The sequence below is a fragment of the Desmodus rotundus genome, chromosome 8, assembly GCF_022682495.2.
Source record: "Desmodus rotundus isolate HL8 chromosome 8, HLdesRot8A.1, whole genome shotgun sequence".
NCBI classification, from domain to species: Eukaryota; Metazoa; Chordata; class Mammalia; order Chiroptera; family Phyllostomidae; genus Desmodus; species Desmodus rotundus.
The window spans coordinates 38,474,370-38,496,443 of NC_071394.1; the positions used below are offsets into that span (position 1 = coordinate 38,474,370).

The 22,074-nt window shown below is 38.3% G+C and overlaps 1 protein-coding gene across 4 annotated transcripts in view; it reads left to right on the plus strand.

Moving 5' to 3' along the window:
- The window catches only part of PDE7A (phosphodiesterase 7A), a 111,270-nt gene that overhangs the window by 57,725 nt on the left and 31,471 nt on the right, over positions 1-22,074 (plus strand). For all 4 annotated transcript variants that reach the window (XR_008427480.2, XR_008427481.2, XM_045181710.2 and 1 more), the window contains exons 2-4: positions 329-389; positions 4,372-4,455; positions 21,421-21,572. Coding sequence is in view for 2 of the 4 variants with exons in the window: in XM_045181710.2 (XP_045037645.2) it covers positions 329-389; positions 4,372-4,455; positions 21,421-21,572 (297 nt within the window). In the remaining 2 variants the exon portion in view is untranslated. The remainder of the gene's footprint in view (positions 1-328; positions 390-4,371; positions 4,456-21,420; positions 21,573-22,074) is intronic.

Consider the following 22,074-nt stretch of genomic DNA (forward strand, 5'->3'; position numbering starts at 1 on the left):
GGGCCATATCTCTTCTTTAGTTCCGTTTACCTCTGCAGAAGATCTCTCACCAAGTGGGCTTATCTGACATACTTGGACAGTGAATTTCCACCCACTGCATGTTCCTCACTCTGAATCCACTTTTATACAGGTCTTACCCATATTGTGTTACGATTGTTTGTCTACCTTAAAACTGTAGACTTCAGGAACAGATGCTATGTCTAATTTCGTTTTACGAATCCAACTTTTTTTTCACTATGCTTCACAAATAATAAATACATATTTGTTGAAATGAGTTTTGTGTATGTTCGTTAATACATTAAAGTGTGTGTGTGTGTCTTTTTTTTAGAGACGCGGAGCTATTTCCTATGACAGTTCTGACCAGACTGCATTGTATATTCGTATGCTAGGTAAGTGTTTTTATTTTGTACCAATATCAGTTAATTTCATTATCATCTATTAATTGAAATAGAAATGTATTTCATTAGGTAGCTTTTTACCACTTTTGGCAGCAGAACTAATCTATTACTTTGAAATTGAGTCTAGAAATGAATATTGAATGTGATGTGAATAAGGTAGCATTTTAGTTACAGGTAATTGAGAAATCTGGCTCAATACCTGGGACTCTGTCCCTAGCACCCAATTTTAAATCGCGTCCCAAGTATTCTTCATAAAAACACCCTGAGATGTGTAGAGATGCTCAGTACCAAATAGGTGTTCATGCTGACATAGACACAGATGAGGCCATGAAGCGCCTGATCAGACAGATAGTCCTGTCCCTGGATGTAGTTTGTTCTGAGTTGGCTGGTGAGGAGGACCATTTGTCTTCTAATCTCAGTTCTTAAATTTTTAACGTATTACTTAAGTCCACAAAGTAAAATGAAGTTTCACATGAGATCTGTGCATACAAGGTATCCAGCCATGTACTATGAAAAATAGAGACAATTCTTGAAGAAGATACAAGATAACATTGTACATAGGACAATGACGCCTCAGTCCCCTTCAAAGTACACACCTTGGGACCTCACACAGTTCTCCCAGCATCTCTTCCACTGTTGAAAACACTCTGCAAAATCCTTTGTTGCAATCTCCATCAGCTGCCCCATCATATTTTCCTGAATCTCATCGAGGGTCTGAAATCTCTTCCCTTTCGAAGGTGATTTCAGTTTTGGGAAAAGCCAGAAGTCACAGGGCACCAAATCTGGGCTGTAGAGGGACTGAGTCACTTGGGTGATTTGATGTTTCACCAAAAAACTCTGCACCAGATGTGAGGCGCGAGCAGGAGTGTTGTTGTGATGAAGCTACACATCACCATTTGCCCATAGCTGTGGCCTTCTGAATCATCCTAATAGTTTCTGCAGAGGAATGTTCAAGTTCAGTGCAAAATTTGATGCAGATTTGATGCTCTACTCAGTCATTTTAATGCGACAGCCACATAGCACACATGCTTACTCAATGGCATCTACTGTCCCCACTGACTAGTACAGTGAAGTCGTCATTGTTCATGCATGCGCATTCCAGTCCACTCTCCTTGGCAACATCAGTGTCATGCAAACTGTTCTCGTTATATTAACAATGGTTGGACTTCTTCTGGACAGACCTTGTATATGTGTATAATTTTCTTTCTCTGTCTTTCTCTCTCTTTGCCAGATTATATCTTTATCCACATTCTTGATCCCTTTTGTGTTATGAAAAATGTACCATTAAGATTCTAATAGGCAGATTTGTTCATCTTTTCCTAGAGGTATCTTCCACGATGACTCTCTTCATGCCCAGCATTCTTCCCTCAGTTCTATGATACTGAACAGTCCTTATACTTTGACTACTTTTTTTGCCTTTTTCACTAATTCCTTTTCATACTCTTAAGCCTAAATGTTTCCCAGTTCTGTTTTCGCTCTTATCTGTGTTTCCCTCTTCAATTTACCTTGTATATCCTATCTTCCTCAGTTTTATTCTACTCTAGTACATATTTTTCCCCCATGAATGTTCATCCCTTTCCTCTTCACTGTCTCCATCTCTCTCCAAACCTGTTCAGAATTATGCTCTCCTGAAAGCAGAGCTTTAGACTCATATTTCTAAAAACTCTGTTGAACATCTCCACATGGGTATATAATGGGTACTTCACATCTAATATGTTTGTTAAACAAAAGATTTGTGTTCCCAAGGCTGTTCATTTTGCAGTCTTGCTATCCCAAGAAGTAACTCCATTCTTTTGGAATCATTCTTGACTGTTATTTCTTAAATACTCTATTTTATCAGCAAATCTTCTTGGCTGATACCTCCAAAATATAACCATAATTCTGCCACCCCAATGCTGTTACATCCGATCTAAGCCATAGACGATTTTTATCTGTAGTCACATTGTTGTACAGTAGGGCTCCAGAACTTACCTTGTGTGACTGAAATGTTGTGCCTCTTGAGCAACACCTCCCAGAGCCCCTCGCTGCAAGCCGTAGTCACTGCCTTTTGTTCATCGCTCACTCCACTGGTCTCTTCACCTACCCATGATCCTACTCAACTCTCGTCTCCCCCGCCAGAGCGAGTCTTTTAAGACATAAGTTAAATCACTGTCATTTGTATGTTCAGAATTCTCGAATGGTTTTTTGTCATAGAGTAGCAGCCAAAGCTATTGTAATGGCACACAAAGGCCCAGCATGATTTGGCCCTGCTACCTCTCTGACCAGTTCTCTTCTCTCACCTCACTCCAGCCATGATGACCTCTTTGCTTGACCTTAAACATGTCAAGGATACTCCTATCTGAGGATATTTAAACTTGCTCTTTTATTTTAATCCTCACCTAAGGATATATTTTTTGATTTTTTAGAAAGAGAGAGGAAGGCAGGGGTGGGAGGGTGAGAGAGAGAAATATCAATGTGAGGGAGAAACACACAACAGAAGCTATCAGTTGCTTCCCATATGTGCCCTGATTGGGGATCAAACAGATAACCTAGGTGTGTGCCCTGACCAGGGATCAAACCCATGACCTTTTGGTGCAAGGCATGACACTTGAACCAGCTGAGCCACATAGCCCCAGGCAACACTTGATCTTTCTTACACCTGGAAACCTTTGCCTCCAGACAAGCCATGTGGCTCACGGTCTCACTTCCTTCAGGTCTCTTCTCAAATGCCTCCTTTCAGTGAGGCCTTCTCTGAGCACATCAATGAATCACTCTTCTACTACTCCTCCCTTCTGTTCATCTGACCTTGCTTTCATTTTCTCCATGTTACCTATTGCCATCATTTGTAGAATGAAATTGTTTTATTATTTGCCTCACTCCGTGAAAGGATAAGCGTCATGAAGGCGGGGACTTTATGTATTTGCTTGCTGCTGTATTTCCCGAGCCTGAAGTGTGGTTGGATGCTCAGTACACATTTATTGTAGAGCGAAGGAATCACCACGTGAGAGAAGTGACTTATCATTGTGGGATGGACTCGTGGTAGATGACATGAACCTTGAGAGAAATGATGGCCTTACTGAGAGAAACAAAGAGTAGGCAAGAAGGCCTTAGAGGCACGTAGAATTGCAAAAGTACAGGGGTAGGCACTGAAGGACGCAAAGTTTATGAACCTGGAGGCTATGGAAGTGTAGTGGAGCCCACAGAGCGAGGCTTAAATCCTGACTCACCTTTACACTAGCTTTGTGGCATGGACATGCTACTTCTCAAAATCTCAAGTTTCTGCATCTATAAAATAAGATAAAAATCCTGGTTAGAGAATTAAATAGAATAATGCCTATAAAGCACAAGAAAGAGTACGGGACCTCCGGTTTGCCCCGGTGCTGTGTGGAGAAGTATATCTGAATGTCACAGGATACATGTAGAAATAGTACTGAGCTTGTAAAGGCCCAACTGTAAGAGCCAGGTAAAGGCCTTGGGAGAAGATTGATCCAATTATGCAAGGCAAAATCTTTAACATCTTAATTTTCTGTACATTTAAGGAAAATTGTAGGCTGCTTGAGAATAGGTAATGTATTCTCTCTTTGTTCATATTCCCTATAGCTGTAGTATAGTGCCAGGTACAAAGTAGACACTTTATAAATATTTGCTTCTTTCTGTGGCTTTTTAACATTTTGTGATGAGTATTCTTTTAACTCCATGTGAGTAATAAGATACTAGCTTGAGTTATCATACACTTGAGTCATCTTTCAGAAGGCTAACTTTAAAATATAGATTATAATCATCATTACTGTAGAAGTAGATGTAAAAAACTCCGTCTAGCCTTACGACTCAGTACTGATAATTTAGATAAATCAGCTCTTAACTACTTATTCCATATATATTAAGTGTGGACCTTACTTATGAATATGATACCACATAGACCCTTTTTGCATATGGGAGCTTCTACCCAGATGGCATTCTTCTAAACTTATGTTTTATTTCCGATTCTGTCCAGGAGATGTACGTGTAAGGAGTCGAGCAGGATTTGAATCAGAAAGAAGAGGTTCTCATCCATATATTGATTTTCGTATTTTTCACAGTAAGTGTTGGCAGACACGATATTTCTCAGATGTTGGGTAGACTTCAGATCTTTATAAAATTACATAATTTACCAGGGGAAAAAGAATATAAGAAAAAACTACCATGTTTGGCATGTTTTAAAAACACCAGGTCATGATAAATGACACTTTATTTCATAGTTAGAAATACGGAAGCTGATGTACTTTTCCTTCTTTAAAATTGAAATGTGAAATTACTTTGGTACAGTTTTTCTTTTAAAAATACATTTTTCCTGATTTTTAAAAATTTTATTTTTCAATTACAGTTTACATTTAAATTATCTTTATATTAGTTCCGGGTGTACAGCATAGTGGTTAAATAGTCATATACTGTACAAAGTGATCCACCCAATATTTCAAGCACCTACCTGGAACCACACATAGTTACTACAGTATTACTGACTCTTTTCCCTATGCTGCACTTTACATCCCTGTGACTGTTCTGTGTCTCTCAATTTGTACTTCTTAATCCCTTCTCCTGTTTCAACAAGCACCCAACTTCCCTCCTGTCTCGCAACTATCAGTCTGCTCTATGTACCTATGAGTCTGTTTCTAAAAAAATATTTTTTTAACTTTCTCACTCCAAATGTTTTGTCTTCACTACTACAGATGTTTTTCTGCAAGTGACATTTTCTAAAGGTATTGCATATTTGTTTTGTTTTTTAATTATATTTTATTGATTATACTATTATAGTTGTCCCAATTTTGTCCCTTTTGCACCCCTCCACTCAGCACCCTCCCACTCCCTCAGGCAATCCTCACACCTTGTTCATGTCCATGGGTCAGGTGTATAAGTTCTTTGGCTACTCCATTTCCTATACTGTACTTTACTTCCCTATGGCTACTCTGTAACTACCTGTTAGTAATTTTTAATCCTTTCATCTCTTCACCCATTTCACCACACCCCTCCCATTTGACAACCATTAAAACTCTCTCTGTATTATGACTGTGTCTCTGTTCTTGTTTGCTTAGGTTTTTTTTTAGATTTAATTGTCGATAAATATGTATTTTTGCCATTTTATGGTTCATAGTTTTGATCTAATTAAATAAGTCCCTTTAACATTTCATATAATGGTTTGTTGATGATTAATTCCTTTAGTTTTTTTCTTGTCTGGGAAGCTCTTTATCTGCTTTTCAATTCCAAATGCTATCTTTGCTGGGTAGAGCAATCTTGGCTGTAGGTCCCTTCTTTTCATGACTTTGAACATTTCTTGCCAGTCCCTTCTATCCTGCAAAGTTTCTTTTAAGAAATCAGCTGACAGTCTTATGGGAACTCCTCAGTAGGTAATTAATTGCTTTTCTCTTGCTGCTTTTGAGATTCTCTCTTTATCTTTAATCTTTGGCTTTTTAATTATGATGGTCTTGGTGTGGGCCTTTGTGGGTCATCTTGTTTGGGACTCTGCTTCTTGGACTTGCATGTCTATTTTCTTCACCAAAGTAGGGAAGTTTTCTTTCATTATTTTTCAAATAGATTTCCAATTTTTTGTTCTTTCTCTTCTCCTTCTGGCACCCCTATGATGTGAATGTGGGACCTCTTGAAGTTGTTCCAGAGGCTGCTTATACTATCCTCTTTTTTTTGGACTCTTTTTTTCTTCGTGTTGTTTTGATTGGTTGTTTTTTGCTTCCTTATGGCCCAAATCATTGATTTGATTCTCACCTTCATCCACTCTACTGTTATTTCCCTATAAATGGTTCTTTATTTCAGTTAGCATATCCTTAATTTCTGACTGGATCTTTTTTATGCTGTGGACATCCATGCTAAGTTCCTTGAGTGCTCTTATAACCAGTGTTTTGTATTTTGCATCTGATAGATTGCTTATCTCCATTTTGTTTTGTTCTTTTTCTAGAGTTTTGATCTGTTCTTTCTTTTGGGCCATCTTTCTTTGTCTCCTCATTTTGGTAGCCTCCCTGTGTTGTTTCTGTGTATTAGGTAGAGCTGCTACATCTCCCTGGCTTGATAGTATGGCCTAATGTACACTGTTTTTTGGACTATAAGACGTACTCCCCCCCAAATTTGGGATGAAATGGGGGTGCATCTTATAGTCCGAATGTAGCTTGCCTGGCTCATGGGGGGATGGGGCGCACAGTGGAGTAGGGTCTTTTCCCTATTTTCCTCCTCTAAAACATAGGTGCGTCTTATGGTCCGGTGTGTCTTATAGGCTGAAAAATATGGTAGTAGGTGTCCTATAGGGTCCAGTGGCACGGCCTCCCCTATCACCCAAGCTTGGTAGTTGAGGTGCCCCTTCGTGTGGGTTGAGTACCCTCTCCTCTTGTAGTTGAGACTTGATTGCAGTTGGCAGATTAATGGGAGGGATTTACCCAGGCCAGTCAGCTACAAGAACTGGCTGTGGTCACTGACCACTAATCTCTGCCCTCTGTGGATGATTAGCTGTGCAGGCGCAGGGTGATGGTGCACTGATGTGGTCTATAGCTGTCCACTGGGTGCACAGTCTCTGGGGTTTCCCAGGTGGGTCAGGCCAAGATCAGCCCCTACCTGTGTTTTGCCTGGGGCCTCCCTGCCTGAGCTATAAAGCAATCTGAGATGGCTGCCACTCATGCTTGGCTTGGAGATTCCAGGCAAAGCCAATTTGTGAATCTAGGCTAGCTGCTGCTAGTGCAGTGCCTGGTACCACTTAACGAGAGGTTCAAGGTTTGGGGGCTCACTGAGGCCAGCTTTTGCTTGTTTGAAAGGATATAGGAAGTTGTGAAGCATAAGCCAAGACCAGTCATTCATATGGAAAAGTCACTGTTAACAGCTTGGATAGAACCATAAGTTGGGTGGGACGCAGGCTCAGGGGATCTCCAGGGCAGGGCAAACTGTGTTAGCCAGGTTGATGGAGTCTTAGATATGGCACCTGCCCGTCTGCTGGCTCTGTGTGGGGAGGGTTCAGAAAAGGGGCAAGGTCCTCTTGCTGGGAGAAAGCTGTCTCCCACCTCTCTACTTGATGCCGGACACTTCAGTTCCTTGTTTGCTACTGCCTTTCAAGCTTCTATGCCAGTGCTGGAACTCAGAAGGAGTGTTTTGCAGCCAGAAGTTAGGGGTACTTATCATCCTTGCACTGGAACCCTTGGCAGGAGGGCCTGGTGTGGGGCTGGGACTCCTTGCTCTGAAGATATCCTTCCCAAATATTTATCCACCACACATGGATGTAAGACTTCCCCTCTTACCAGGTCGGATGGATGTGGTTTCTTTTTCCATAGTTGTCAGATTTCCATTCAACTCAGTTTCTGGTAGCTCTTAGTGATGGTCGTTCTATAATTTAGTTTTAATTTTGATGTGGTTGTGCAAGGAAGCAAGCCATGTTTACCTAAATTATTGCACAATTAACAAGGCATATCCTTTTGGTTTACTTGATAATACACATCATCTTTAAAGATGTTTGGTGGAATGCATATTTTAAAAGCAAGCATGTTGTGTCTGGCCCATAATGGAGAAAATGAAAAAAATAAAACTTGTAAAACCTTTAAATATTAATAAGCATATTAAATCTGTTTTTGGAGAAGTTCTACTTTTGTTAATGTTTGATAAATTACTTGGATTAATACTCTAAATAAAAAACATTAGAAATACTGGCAAAAGATACAAGATGTATTTGAGTATATTACAATGCTATTGAAACAGTTAAGTGAGCTGCTTTTTCAGGCAACTTTTCTGCTAAGTAGTATCTGTTGATTCTGAGAAAGGTGGATGATAAGCTGAGCAGAGATTTTAGTGGACACTTAAGGCTAGAAAAACAAAACAGGTGTTTATAGCCCACCAAGGTTTAGAGATTGGTCCTGGTAAATTCTCAGTTCTTAAGTTGGGAACCCCAAAGTGCTATACCTTAGAAATGAATCCCAGCATGGGACTATCACAATTGGTAATTAGATTAAGGTGACCTGTGACTTTAGTGCCTCTAGTCGCCTGGTAGAAGTAAATATTAATCCTCTTTGGAGGAAAGTGACATGACCCTAAGTCTCGAATTACCTCTGAATTTTTCATATGCAGTATCAGACACTGAATTAAAAATAAAAGAGCATACGAGGGGAAGACAATGTGATAAAAAATGAAGAGGGAATAACAGACAATAGAAGTATCCTCAAGGGATCCTAATAATGGAATTATTATGCATGGATTTTTAAATAATTAAATGTAATTACACTGCTAAAAAGAAAGAGATAGGATTGAGAATTCATTGGAGAACTGAAAGCTTAAAAGAAGAACCAGATGGAAATTCTTAAACTGACAAACAATCATACCTTAAAAATGAACACATTGGAGATGGTTTAGCAGCAAATAAGACCAAAATGAAGAATTAGTGAATTGGAATATAGGTCAGAAGAAAATATTTAGAATGACACACAATGAGGCAAAAGGTAAAAAATACAGAAAAGACATGTGTTATATGTTCTAATTATCTATTGCTCTGTACCTGTCAAAAATTGTGAAGGATCTGGGATTTTACCTTCCATGCTCACAGGTTTGCCTGATACTACTTCATGGAGCTTGCAAAAGACAAGATTCCTGGGTCAGAGACTAAGGACTTTATTACTTACGATACAGCAACATGAATGTCTTATTACATCAGTTCCTCCAGCCCCCCTCACTTGTCTTACAGTGGCAACAGGGAGGGGTTAATGTGGATATTTTATTGGGTTGTGCAAACATTCCATTTAGTTTTTTCTGTAAAATAGAAGGTACATTTTTCATTTTCACCAATAACTATTGATTTGGACATTCTGAGTATGTCGGCTGTCTCCTACTATTGCTTCTAGTGGGTAGAGGCCAGGAGTGCTGCTAAACATCTTCCAATACATAAAACGGGCCCATGGCAAAGAATTCTTTGGTCAGAATGTCAGTAGTACCAAGAAACTTCTCAAACCACTTTTGACACGTTCAATCTATCGCAGCACCTTCTCCATATACTGCATATACCTTTTTTTTTACATTTCAGTTGTGTTTTTAACTTTCTTGAAATAATAAAACATAGTATGCCAAAAATGTTGCATATTTTCTTCCACCTTCAATATTAAAATTGCACAAAAATTCACCAATTTTGATATTTTTTTAAAATGAATTCTGATATGACAGCTGTCACAATACAGTCTAACAAAATTGTTTTGAATGAAATTAAAGACATCTAAGCACTACCAGAACCATCATTCAGAAAAAACATAATGGACTTTTTGGCCAACTCAGTACAAACGATGAATTTGCATCACATCTGAGGAATAATGAGCTTGGGGAATTTACCCCTTTTACAGTAAGAATACTCATTGTTCCAGAGAACGTTACTACTCATCTCTCAAGGATGCTAGCTGCAAACAAAGCCCTGAGAAATGACCCAAGAATGCTTGGCGTTCTTGGCAAGCCCTCCAAAAATGTGAACTGACATTTGGGGCCTTCGTGGAGGATTACCTCTCCCAATAATAACAACTACTTTTCTTTTTATGATCATGAGTCTGAGGGTTAATTGTTCATTCTGGATTAGATTTGTCGGTGCCTCACCATATCTTTATCTTTAGCTGGGGTAATTCACACAGCTAGATGGCTGGGGTAGCTCTGCAAGGTCCGTATGTCAAGGGTCTTGGTTCTTCTTTACATGTTATCTGCTGGGGCAAGAACATCCAAGGTGGTTTCTGCACTCTCATATCTTGTGCCAGGGCCAGGGTGGCTAGAATTTCGGAGGCTGGCCAGGAATTCTCTGTCTCTATAAATGGTAGTCTCAGGGTAGTTAGTCTTGGCAGTTGCCTGCCCACCAGTGCAAACATTCTAAGAGAGAGGACGTATGAGAGCTTCTAGTCTCTGGCAGTCTGGCCCTGGACACTGGTACGATATCATGTTCTTATATTCTGTTGGTCAGTTTTGTCACACAGCTTGCTCATATTGACACAGAGAGAACATAGACTCCACTTGTCAATAGGGTTAAGGTTAAAAAAAGTTTGTCTTCTGTCTTTCATCTGACACAAAATGTGCTGAAAGGTGATTAGGGTCATAGGAGGGGAGAGGGAGAATATAGCAGAAGCGTCTTTAAGAGGATAATGCCTAAACAATCTCTAAGGCTTGATAAAATGCATTAAAGTACAGATTCAAGAAGCATTGTGAATTTCAAGTACAGTAACATTAAAAGAAAACCACACCTAGTGACTTCCAGTCAAGACGGAGGCATAGGTTAACACGGCTTGCCTCTTTACACAACCAGAGAAAAAATTGCAACAAAACTACAAAACAATGATCACATATCATCATAAGAAAATCAAGCTGTGGAAGTCCAGCAAGCAAGGAATTAAAGATGTCACATTCATCCAGAAGGAAAGGAGGGGTGGAGACGTGGAATGGATAGTCCCACACCAGCCTGTGGTAGATAAAAAATGGGAGGGATACCTCGGGAGTGAGGGATCCAGCCCCACACCAGACCACTCAGCCCAGGGTTCCAATGCCAGGAAGATAAATCCCATAACTTTTGTCTGTAAAAACCAGTGGGGGTTGGAGTAGTGGAAGAAACTGTAGGATTCTCAGGAATTTCCTCTTAAGGGGCCTGCAACAGACTTAGAATTTACACAGACTCACTCACTCTGGGCTCCTGCCCAGGGGCAAAGGCTGGAAGGGCACCAGTGGCATATGAGGAGAAACTGGAATGTCTGGAGTCAGGGTGGGTGCCGGAGACAGCTTTCTCCTGGACAAAACTCCAGAGGCCAGGCAGTGGCCATTGTCCCTTTTCTGAGCTCTCCACTACACAGAGCCACAGAGTGGTAACACCATATCAGAGACTTCCGTCAACCTGGTGGTACATTCAGGTTACCTGGGCCTTGTGATTACCGAAGGCTCCACCCCATCCAATGTATGGGTGCACTTTTCTACAATAGGCCATGCTACTAAGACAGGGAGTCAAAGCAGCTTTACCTAATACAAACAAAACAGGAAGGGTGCCAAAATGAGACAAAAAAATATGGATGAAATGAGGGAACAGAACAAAACTCCAGAAAAAGGACTAAACAAAACAGAGATAAGCAATCTATCAGATGCAGAGTTCAAAACGCTAGTTACAAGGATGGTCAAGGAACTTAGTGAGGACCTCAACAGCATAAAAAAGATCTAATCAGAAACAAAGGATACGGTAATTGATATAAAGGGCAATTTACAGGGAAACAACAGCGGAGTGGATGAAGCTGAGAATCAAATCAATGATTTGGGCCATAAGGAAGTGAAAAACAACCAATCAAAACAACAAGAAGAGAAAAGAATCCAAAAAAACAAAGATAATATAATCAGCCTCTGGGACAAGTTCAAGTGTTCCAACATTCACATTAGGGGGGCTAGAAAGAGAAAAGAGCCAGAAATTGGAAATCTATTTGAAAAAATAATGAAAGAAAATTTCCCTACTTTGGTGAAGAAAATAGACATGCAAGTCCAGGAAGCACAGAGTCCCAAACAAGATGGATACAGAGAGGCCCACTACAAGACACATCATAATTAAAAAGCCAAAAGTTAAAGATAAAGAGAGAATCTCAAAAGCAGCAAGAGGAAACCAGTTAGTAGTTCCCATAAGACTGTCAGCTGATTTCTCAAAAGATACTTTGCAGGATAGAAGGGACTGGCAAGAAATATTCAAAGTCATGAAAAGCAGGGACCTACAACATAGATTATGCTATCCAGCAAAACTATCATTTAGAATCAAAGGGCAGATAAAGTACTTCCCACACATGAACTAAGGAGGAGGGGGACGGTTGCCAGAGGGAATGGGGAGACCAGGTGGAAGGGGACAGAGGGGGGAAAAACTGGGACAACTGTAATAGTGTAATCAATAAAATATATTTAAAGGATACTAGGTAAGATCCTGACAACAGGAACTGGAAGAATTTACAATGCACAAGATAGGGAAAGAGGTGCAGAAGGAAGAACAAGATGCCTAGTTTGAGCCTGGATGGAAATGCTGTTAGGAAACAGTGCATTCCAGAAGATCAAAGCAGTTTGTTTTGACTCCATAACTGACCAGACAACTCACTGTATTGCTTCAAAGTGTATGTACCAAGAGAAAGCAAAGGGCCACCTAATGAATAAGATGAACTCATTATTTATTTTGTATTTATTGGGGTGACATTAGTTAATAAAATTATATAGGTTTCAAGTATAAAACACACACACATCTACATATAGCAAAGAATAACTTTAAACCAAAATCAAAGAGAAAACATTTAAAAGGTAGTGAGAGAAAAAGAAAACTATTACCTTCTAAGGGGCAACTATGACATTGCCTGAAACAGGTTTTATTTTTAACAGAGACCACTAAACTAGAGGATAATTTCAAAATGATGGAAAAAATTGCCATACTAAAATTTCATCGTCAAATTCTCTTGAGAATAAGAGAAAAAAGAACGCTTCACAATTTATATAAGGCCAGCAGAATATAACAAGAACAGAAAATTTATAGCCATTATCACTGATGAATATAGATGAAACACCCTAGGAACATGTTATTAAATTAAGTCTGCAATTATAGGAAGAATAATATATTTTGACTCAGTTTATTTTTCCAGAAATGTAGTTATTTTAGCATTCAAAAATCAGTCATTATAATTCACCACATTAATAGAATAATGGAGAAAAGTCATGGATAAAATTATGTATACCATGAAAGTGTTTGATATTCAACATTCATTTCTTTTACAAAACTTGAGCAAGCTAATAATACAGAAAAACTGATTTAATGTGGAAAAGAGTTTTCACAGGACCTATGGCCTTTCTCAAATTTCTGCTTTCACTCAACTCTTTAGAGATATCCAGGCAAATTTCTCAATTTCCTTTCCTCCTTTTGAGTAGTTTGGCTCACTTTAAGTAGGCTGGGCTGGATTAAGAGCTCCAAATATTACTACACATACTTTCCTACGTTTAATTGGCCGTATACTTGGTGTCTTGAAATACAATATTTTGAGTCTTAAATAGACTTGATTAAAAGAATTCCACATCAACTTTTTGTCAAAACTCATGTTTGCTGTAAATTTATATGTCACTAAATTTATGTCATTCCTTTAGTTACATTTACTTTGAGCTTATATAATAATAAGTACTAATAGCTTTAAATATCGTAGAATTATTATAGTTCTAGTCCACATGTGCATGTACAAAATACGGTGTGTTCTTTTGAAAGTTTCCGGCATGATTATTGAATAGTAATAGCACTGCCAGCTTGACAGTTACTTCTTTTCGTGGAATTCTCCAAAGCTCATTGACATCTTGGGGGCTGGAAGGCGTGTTCTCTGTGCCAGCAGTGAACGATACAAGGAATATAATTCTTTTCAGTTTTTTTTATTCTACACAAATGCATTTTGTTTCCATTTTTTATTACACCTGGCACATGGTAATGTTCCCTTACATGTAAACGTGTTTTGCCCATTATCTTGAGCTTTTTACTCATTTTAGCACTTTATTTATTTCATGCCATACTAGGGCAGGAAGAGAATCTTTCAGGCTATCTACATTATAGCTTAAAAGCTCTTAACTTTAGGCTTTTGTCTTAGTCATCTTTTTGTTCCTGTTCTCTGGCAGTCTATAACTCAGAGATTTAATATTCTCGTTGTATCGAATTGATTAAAACTGTGTCTTCTGTAAGTTAGATTTTATAGGGTCCCATTTGTGCTTCTCTAAGTATAATCTGTATTAACTATTAACTAAATCCAGTCTGGTTGCTGCCTTCCTGTTGAATCGAATCTCTCATATTTTTTTATTATAATGTCTCACTATGAACACATACACAACTCTCCCTCAGCTCTTTAATAAGGGAATTAAGAATGTAATGAATAAGGAGCAATGTTCAAGTCCTGAGTTTAACCATAAGAGGGACTCAACATAACACATAACCCATAACTGAAGAGTGGAAATGTCTAATCCATTGCAATAATGAGATTAATCTTTTAAAAGGGTTTTATATCAACTGTTTTATCAAATCCTGTCAAAATGAACATTGAATTCTGCAAACCAAGGTTATTAGACTTACTTAAGGGAAAGAATATTGTTTTACAGTTCATTCTCATGTTAACATTGGTCTAATTTTAGATTATGAATAACTTATTTATTTCTTTGATTTATAATAAAGTTTAGACTGTCTATATATTCATTTTAAAGTAATGAGTTTGTGCCCTGGCTGGTGTGGCTCAGTGGATTGAGCACTGGCCTGCAAACCAAGGTGTCGCTGGCTCGATTCCCAGTTAGGGCACATGCATGGGTTGTGGGCCAGGTCCCCAGTACAGGGAGAGTGTGAGGCAGCCACGCATTGGTATGTCTCTCCTTCTCTTTCTCCCTCCCTTCCCCTTTCTAAAAATAAATGAATAAAATCTTTTTTAAAATTTAAAAAATAATGAGTTTGTATGCACATTTTGAAAACTTTTAAATTTGTGCATTTATTTCTGTAGTACTTAAAAGTATGCAGTTGACTTCAGGTTGAAGTTATGTTTCCATGAATAATAAATCTGGTTTTGTTAAATAGTGTGAAGCTATGTGTATAAAAATATTTGAACCCAATATTAATATGTCAATTATACCTTAATAAAAATGATATCTATAATAACTATAGCATTAAACTTAAGTGTTTATTTTTTGCCCCCAAAGATATATTGCCTGTGTTATCTCATTTAACTTTTACAGCAGTCCTCTGAGACTTACAAAGAGGGAACTGAGGATCAGAACTAGTAAAAATAGCAGAGCTTGGATTCAAACTCCTCAGGTATATGACTCCAAACCCAGGTCTATATCCACTCTGCCCTACTGCCTGTCCATATCAGTGTGCGCTACTCTACTGAAAACCACTGCTCTAAGCACCTAGCTACCCTCCCACCCCATTTATCCATACATGCTAAATGTAAAAACCCTTCCAAGAAAACTCACCTTGTAAATAGAAATAAATTTACTTATTTCTTATTAACAGTAAGCTTTCATTATGGCTCCTGTTCTTGTTAAGGAAAATTAAAGAAAGGGGAGGTTAGAAAGAAGGTATTCAGATTTTTTATTCAGTTATTATTTAACATGACTTTACCCTAGACTAGAGTTAATATGACTTAACCTTTAACATGACTTTACCTTATCAGAACAACAAGAAAAAAGAATCCAAATAAACAAAGATAGTGTAAGCAGCCTCTGTGACAATTTCAAGCATTTCAACTTTGGCATCATAGGGGTACCAGAAGGAGGAGAGAAAGAGCAAAAAATTGGAAACCTATATGAAAAAATAATGAAAGAAAACTTCCTTACTTTGGTGAAGGAAATAGACATGCAAGTCCAGAAAGCACAGAGAGTCCCAAACAAAATGGATGCAAAGAGGCCCATTCCAAGACACATCATAATTAAAAAGCCAAAGGTTAAAGAGAGAATCTTAAAAGCAGTGAGAGAAAAGCGGTTAGTTACCTACAGGGGAGTTCCCATAAGACTGTCAGCTGATTTCTCAAAAGAAACTTTGCAGACAAGAAGGGACTGGCAAGAAATATTCAAAGTCATGAAAAGCAAGGACCTACAGCCAAGATTGCTCTACCCAGAAAAGTTATCATTTAGAATTGGAGGGCACAAAAAGAGCTTCCCAGATAAGAAAAAGACTGAAAGAGTTCATCATAACCAAATCATTATTATATGAAATGTTAGAGCTTAATTAAGAAAAGTAAGATCAGAATTATGATCAATAAAATGGCAAAAATACATATCTATCAACAATTTAATCCAAAAAACAAACTAAACAAACAAGAAGAACAGAGACAGGATCATGGATACAGAGAGCATTTTGATGGTTGCCAGATGGGATGGGGGTTTAGGGAAATGGATGAATTGGTGAGGGGGTTAAGAAGTACCAGTAGGTAGCTACAGAATAGCCATGGGGATGTAAAGTACAGCATAGGGAATAGAGTAGCCAAAGACCCATGGACCTGAACAATGGTTTGGGGATTGCCAGAGGGAGTAGGGGGTACAGAGTGGAGGCAGGCAATTGTGGAAAATTGGACAGCTATAATAGCATAATCAATAACATAAATTAAGTAGGATGTATCCAGGAAAACAAAGGCATCATCCCCAGGAGAAAAAAATTAATCTGCAAGGGTAATTCTTGATTGTATTCATGTGAATGATTTTTATGGTTTTAAGGTGGCAGATAAAGTGAAGGGCTCCCTCTTGTGGACCATTAGAGCAAGCAATGTCTAGTCTCAAGACCCAAAGGCTTTTCTTGTTACAACCCTCTTTTGTCTAATAACTAAATATTAGAGACGTTTTCTGCCATGCACTTGGATGATCAAGGAGACAGTCTGTGGGAGAGTTGGGAGGAGTGCTGCCTGAGATGTGTTGATTCTCTAGTCTTTTTGTTTCCTTAACCTATTGCCTGTATTTCCTGTCCACTAATAATGAGGGAAAAACAAGAGAAAAACATTGCTTCTGAATTTGCCTGCTGTCCTGCATTTCTTCTTTTTTCTTTTTGGCTCAGAGAAGCTAAGAATGGGTGACTGAAAGTAATTCCCATGATCACTGCTCACTTGGTTTTGGTGGAGGCTGGTTAGTTTGTTCGGGGTCACACAGTGAGGTAATGTGGTATTTTTGAAGAGGACTAGCAGAGCCAACAGCTCTTTAATAGTAACTTGATTAATTCACTGAGCCCGTTGGCTTTCTAAGCTGGATTGGAATGTAGGTAACCATGTAAACTAGAGCAAGCCTGGGACTTAAGTAGTCCCAGCCTGTCAAAAGCTGGGCTTTAATAAAGACAATTTTTATCTATTGTGCATTATGCTATGAAATCAAAAATGATATGTCTCATGTTTTGAATGAACTCATGAGAATATTGGTAGTATGGTCAGATTTTATGTATTATGGTCAGAGGGTGAGGTTTCCAGTAATTATCTAAATGAAAATAGTAGTTAAGTTGTTAAATAGTGACTGTTTTCTGTTTGAAGTTCCCTCTTTTTTATGTTCCTAATTCTTTGTTCAACTTGATGCTCTTTCTTCTCTGTAGTGGCTTCTACTTGCCTGTTACAATGCAAGAATTTTACTTTTAATCATTATGGGTGTGTGTATGTAGAGGGAAAGCATTGGTTGGGGGGGAGACAAACTTGAAGGAACTAAAAATTTCCATCTTAAATGATCTTATGCTTCATTTATGGTCATTGATTCCTTTTCTTAAATCATATTTAGAAGGTCTTCTAGGACAGTTCTCTCTAATTTTCTTTAGAAAACTTAGCCTCCAGTTTGGCATTGTGTCTGAGAAGTCATTGAAATGTGCTCCTCTGTGCTTATTCTACTTCTGAGGGTTTATTTTAAAGGAATCCACTAAGATGTGCTCAAAGATTTAGTTATAAGAATGTCTATTGTAGAACTGTTTTTAAGGAGAAGGAAGGTTAGAAACAGCCTAACAGCACGATACAAATCCTATCAGTCTAATACAAAGTTAAATAGTTCACTTGCCACACTTGGCCTCTGATAGGGGCTGAGGGGAGAGGTGGGTGCAGTCCCCCTGGGCCTGGTTTGGAAAAGTAGCAGCGGCACATTTGTAAGCAGCAGTCTGCCTCTCTGGCGGAGGAGAAGAGCAGCTATTTGGGTCGTGAAGCCCAGAGGACTCTACCGCCCTCTCCTGAGACTTCACTTTCATCCCCATTAAGAACTTGGTATGAAAGGGGAGTCCAGCAAGATTCAGCCCATTCAATAATGCCACAGCAGATAATTAGGCAGAACGGTAGAACAGAGCAGCAGAACTCGATGGTGATTGAAAAACACTTCACAGAAAAATGTGGCCATCAAACTGATGAAAATTGTGGCCAGATTTTCTACTGCTCACTTTAAAAACTAAATGAAGCAGTAACTTCATTGTAAAGCACAACTTCAAGAACTCAGGGGAAAGATTAGTACGACACGACAACAAAAATCGTTTAGACATGTGCATTCAGAATCAGGAAATAGTAGGAGCAAACATTTAATGTGTCTGAGAAATGAGGACATTTGGTAGGAAGACAGGGTAGAATATACACTAAAGACAATGAGCATAGTGGACAGAAACAGGAAGACAAAACAAAGCATATACAGTCAAACTTCGATTCTTGAACAGTTTGGTTCTTGAATAATACGGTTCTCCACCAAGTTGCTTAAGGAAAAAATGTCTCCGTTGTCTGACAAAGCTTCAGATCTCGATTTTCTACCTGATAACCCTTACCTGCTGATACCTGTATGATCAGTCACGTGTCAGATGACTAACATAGGAGATTCTGTTTTCAAACAAATCACTTCTCAGTTTTCTGGAACAAATTAAGTTTGAGAACCAAAGTTCCACTGAGTTAAACAGATTTGGGGAGAACATACGTGAAATACAGCAGACAGAGGTGTTTCTGGATTACATTTTAGAGTCTGAATAATAAAGCTAAAATAGTAGAATAGAATAAATATTTAGAGATATAATTCAAGAAAACTTTTCAGAAATAACAGAACATTTAAATTTACATGTTGAAAGAGCACACCATATACCATGGGGTAGTGACCCGGAATGGTTAACATGAGGTCTATCCTAGCAAAGTCATTGGACTTGAAAGATAAAGATATATTCTGTGGGTGGCCATGCGGAAAGATCAAGTCATTTATGAGGGGAAGATAATGGGTTTGCCTCAGATTTTGTAAACCTCAGTAAGAGACGACAATGAACCAGTACCTTCAAATAAATACAAGGAAGAAAAATGGAAGCCATGAATTTTACATTAAATATTGTATTCAGTCTGTCCTTCAAGTACAAAGACTACCAAGAAAAGGTTGGAACATTCAAGACTATATTGTTTATGTGATATGTTGTTTTCATGAACACTTTCTGAGGAAACTATTAAAGGTGAACCTGAACCTAAGCAAACAAAAGATAACTCGGGAAGCCATGGTAAAAAGACTTACATATTGAATATGTTTAATTCCCGAGCTGAACCTAAAATTAAAGTGGGGATTGGTGTGAAAGAAAAGGAAGTTGTTCTTATAATTAACAAATGTTGGAAAAGGGAAAGAAGATGGGATATAAGGTGATTTCCTCGTGTAGTAACAAAAAATTAACAGATGATATCTAAAGCTGTTGAACAGTAGTAGAAATATAAGCGTACTTAACAAAATGAAGGTACTTTTGCAAATTGTAAAATAGCAGTGCCCTTCAGTAGAGGCCTGGTTGAGTAGATCATGGTTTATCCATATGATGAAATACTTTACAGTCCTAGAAAGAGGAAGGTACTGATAGGGAAACAACTCCAAGACAAATTAAAAAGCAGGATGCAGAACAGGTTGTATACTATGCTACCATTTACATGAAATAAGTAGAAAATAATATATAATGGTGTAATATATATTTGATCAAAAAACTCAGGGAGCATACACTAGAAACTTTAAGAAAAGATCGTCATTTTAGGGGAGGGCTTACGGTGAGTTGGATGAGAGACCTGGTAGGGTGAGGTTTTTTACTGTGTTCTTTTCCTCCTCCCTTCTTCCCTTCTTGCTTTCATGTTATAAACATATGAGTGCATTACATACTCAACGATTAGAATGGTGAAAAACGTCAAATACACCTCCCTCTCCTCCAGGTTCTGGTCCTGTGTTAAGTCTTAGGCAGTGCTTTGACGTGACTTTAGTTGCCATTTCTGCAAGGCCTCATGGGCTTTTTCCAGAATGTAGTCTTTCTAGGTATAGGCTCCTCAGGCCATCTGGGTGAAGACAACACTTCTCTAGATGATTTGCAGTTTCATCTGAATAGGTTTCATCTGATAGGTATGAGCACAGGGAACTTTGAGAATCCAGAGGACGTTCTTAGAAGGGGAGTGCTTATGGGTAGGCATTCAGGTGTGCTTCCCAGGTAAGGTGACATCTGAGTCAAGTCTGGAGCAAGCCAGACCCTGGAACATGGATTTTTTTCTTCCAGGCTAAGATGGAGTTCATTTTCAGATAATTAGAAGCCAAGGGATAATTTTATTTAGAGCAACACGATCAGATTTGGATCTCAGTCTAATTACCTAGAAGCATAGCTGGCAGCAGTGGTATCGGTGTCAATTTTATCATCTGCATTGCTACCAGATTCAGTACCTACTGTACATAATGTGTACATTATCTCAGTTAATCCAGCACCCTTCGAGTTAGATAGTATCGCCACTATTTTCTAGGTAAGAAAACGCAGGGTGATAGAAGAGTTAGTAACTGGACACATAAGAGTGTTTGATTACCTGACATTTTGAAGGATTATGATTTGCTGATCTTTGGTCTTTATGTATTTTATATTGTAAACATTTCACTCAATTTAGAATTTAAAGATAACATATGTTCCCGACAAGATAGCTTTTAATGTAAATCTATTGTTTAATCTATAGCTCAAAGAAACTTTGGTTTATTCTAACACTAGGGGGAAAAGGCTGTTAGACGTACTGACAGGGAACGTATCAGTCTTCACCATGGAGCCACATCTTTTCTAGAGCTTTTCACCTTGCCGAATTTTTATCCCTGTCCTTTAGAACTCTTACAGGATGTAAACTGCTTCATTTTCCCATTTATTTCCTTTTCCTCTAAATAAAATTACATTAAGGAAATATTTGAAATGATACCTCATCAGGATTTGAGATATTTTAGTGGTGTCATTGCTAAATTCTCAAATGAAATGTGGGACTGGCTTGTCAGTATGAAGCATTCCGTACTATTAAATCTAGTTCACACTAGATGGTGTCTTTCTGTTATGTAATGGGCATGTAGTGGATTGCAGCAATTGAGTGCGAAATGATCGTTCTTGGAAGTTAAAAAAAAAAAAAAAGCTGGTCAAAATTGGCAATTTATCCCTTCATTTTTAGTTCTTTAACAGGAATACAAATAAAGTACCTCTTCTCTCCTAGAAATGTGGTATAATGGTTAATTTAAAACTATATTTGTATATAACTAGAAAAGCGTGTTACAAGCCAGTACCTGCACAGTTTTGACCTGCTGTACTCACCTTCTACTCCTTTCCTTGCAGCTCCATCAGAAGTTGAAGTTTCTGTGTCTGCAAGGAACATCAGGAGGTTGCTCAGTTTCCAGCGGTATCTTAGATCATCACGCTTTTTCCGTGGTACTACTGTTTCAAATTCTCTAAACATTTTAGACGATGATTATAATGGACAAGCCAAGGTGTGTATCGCTTTTTCAAGAAATGTTAACTTTTTGATAAGTTTAATGAAGCCTTCTTTTCCCATCTGACTGATTTATAGTCTTTTTTTGGTATGAGAAAATCAGTTGAGCTCATTTTTCAGGTTTTTCCTTTAGAGCGGTTGTTCATTTTATAATTAGGTATTATAGATCAAGGGAAATTTATGAAGTAACTAAATAAATGAAAATGTTGTTATTAATTATACCATTAAGTAACAAGTAAAACAATAGAACATTCAACTATAAGACCACAAGACTCTTAATGCTGGGAAGAATATTATGGATTATCTGATCTAACTTCTGTTTTTAAGAGAAAAGGAAACTGTGGCCTAAGGGGCAAAAGGTACTAGTTTGAGCGCTAATTAGAGGTAAACCAGCACACACAGTTAGGTCTTCGGACTTTCAGTCAAATGATTTCGTAGTCCCTTGCATCAGTGTGGTGTTTTGAGGATTTAGGTGTTTCTTTAATTAAACCCAGTGACTG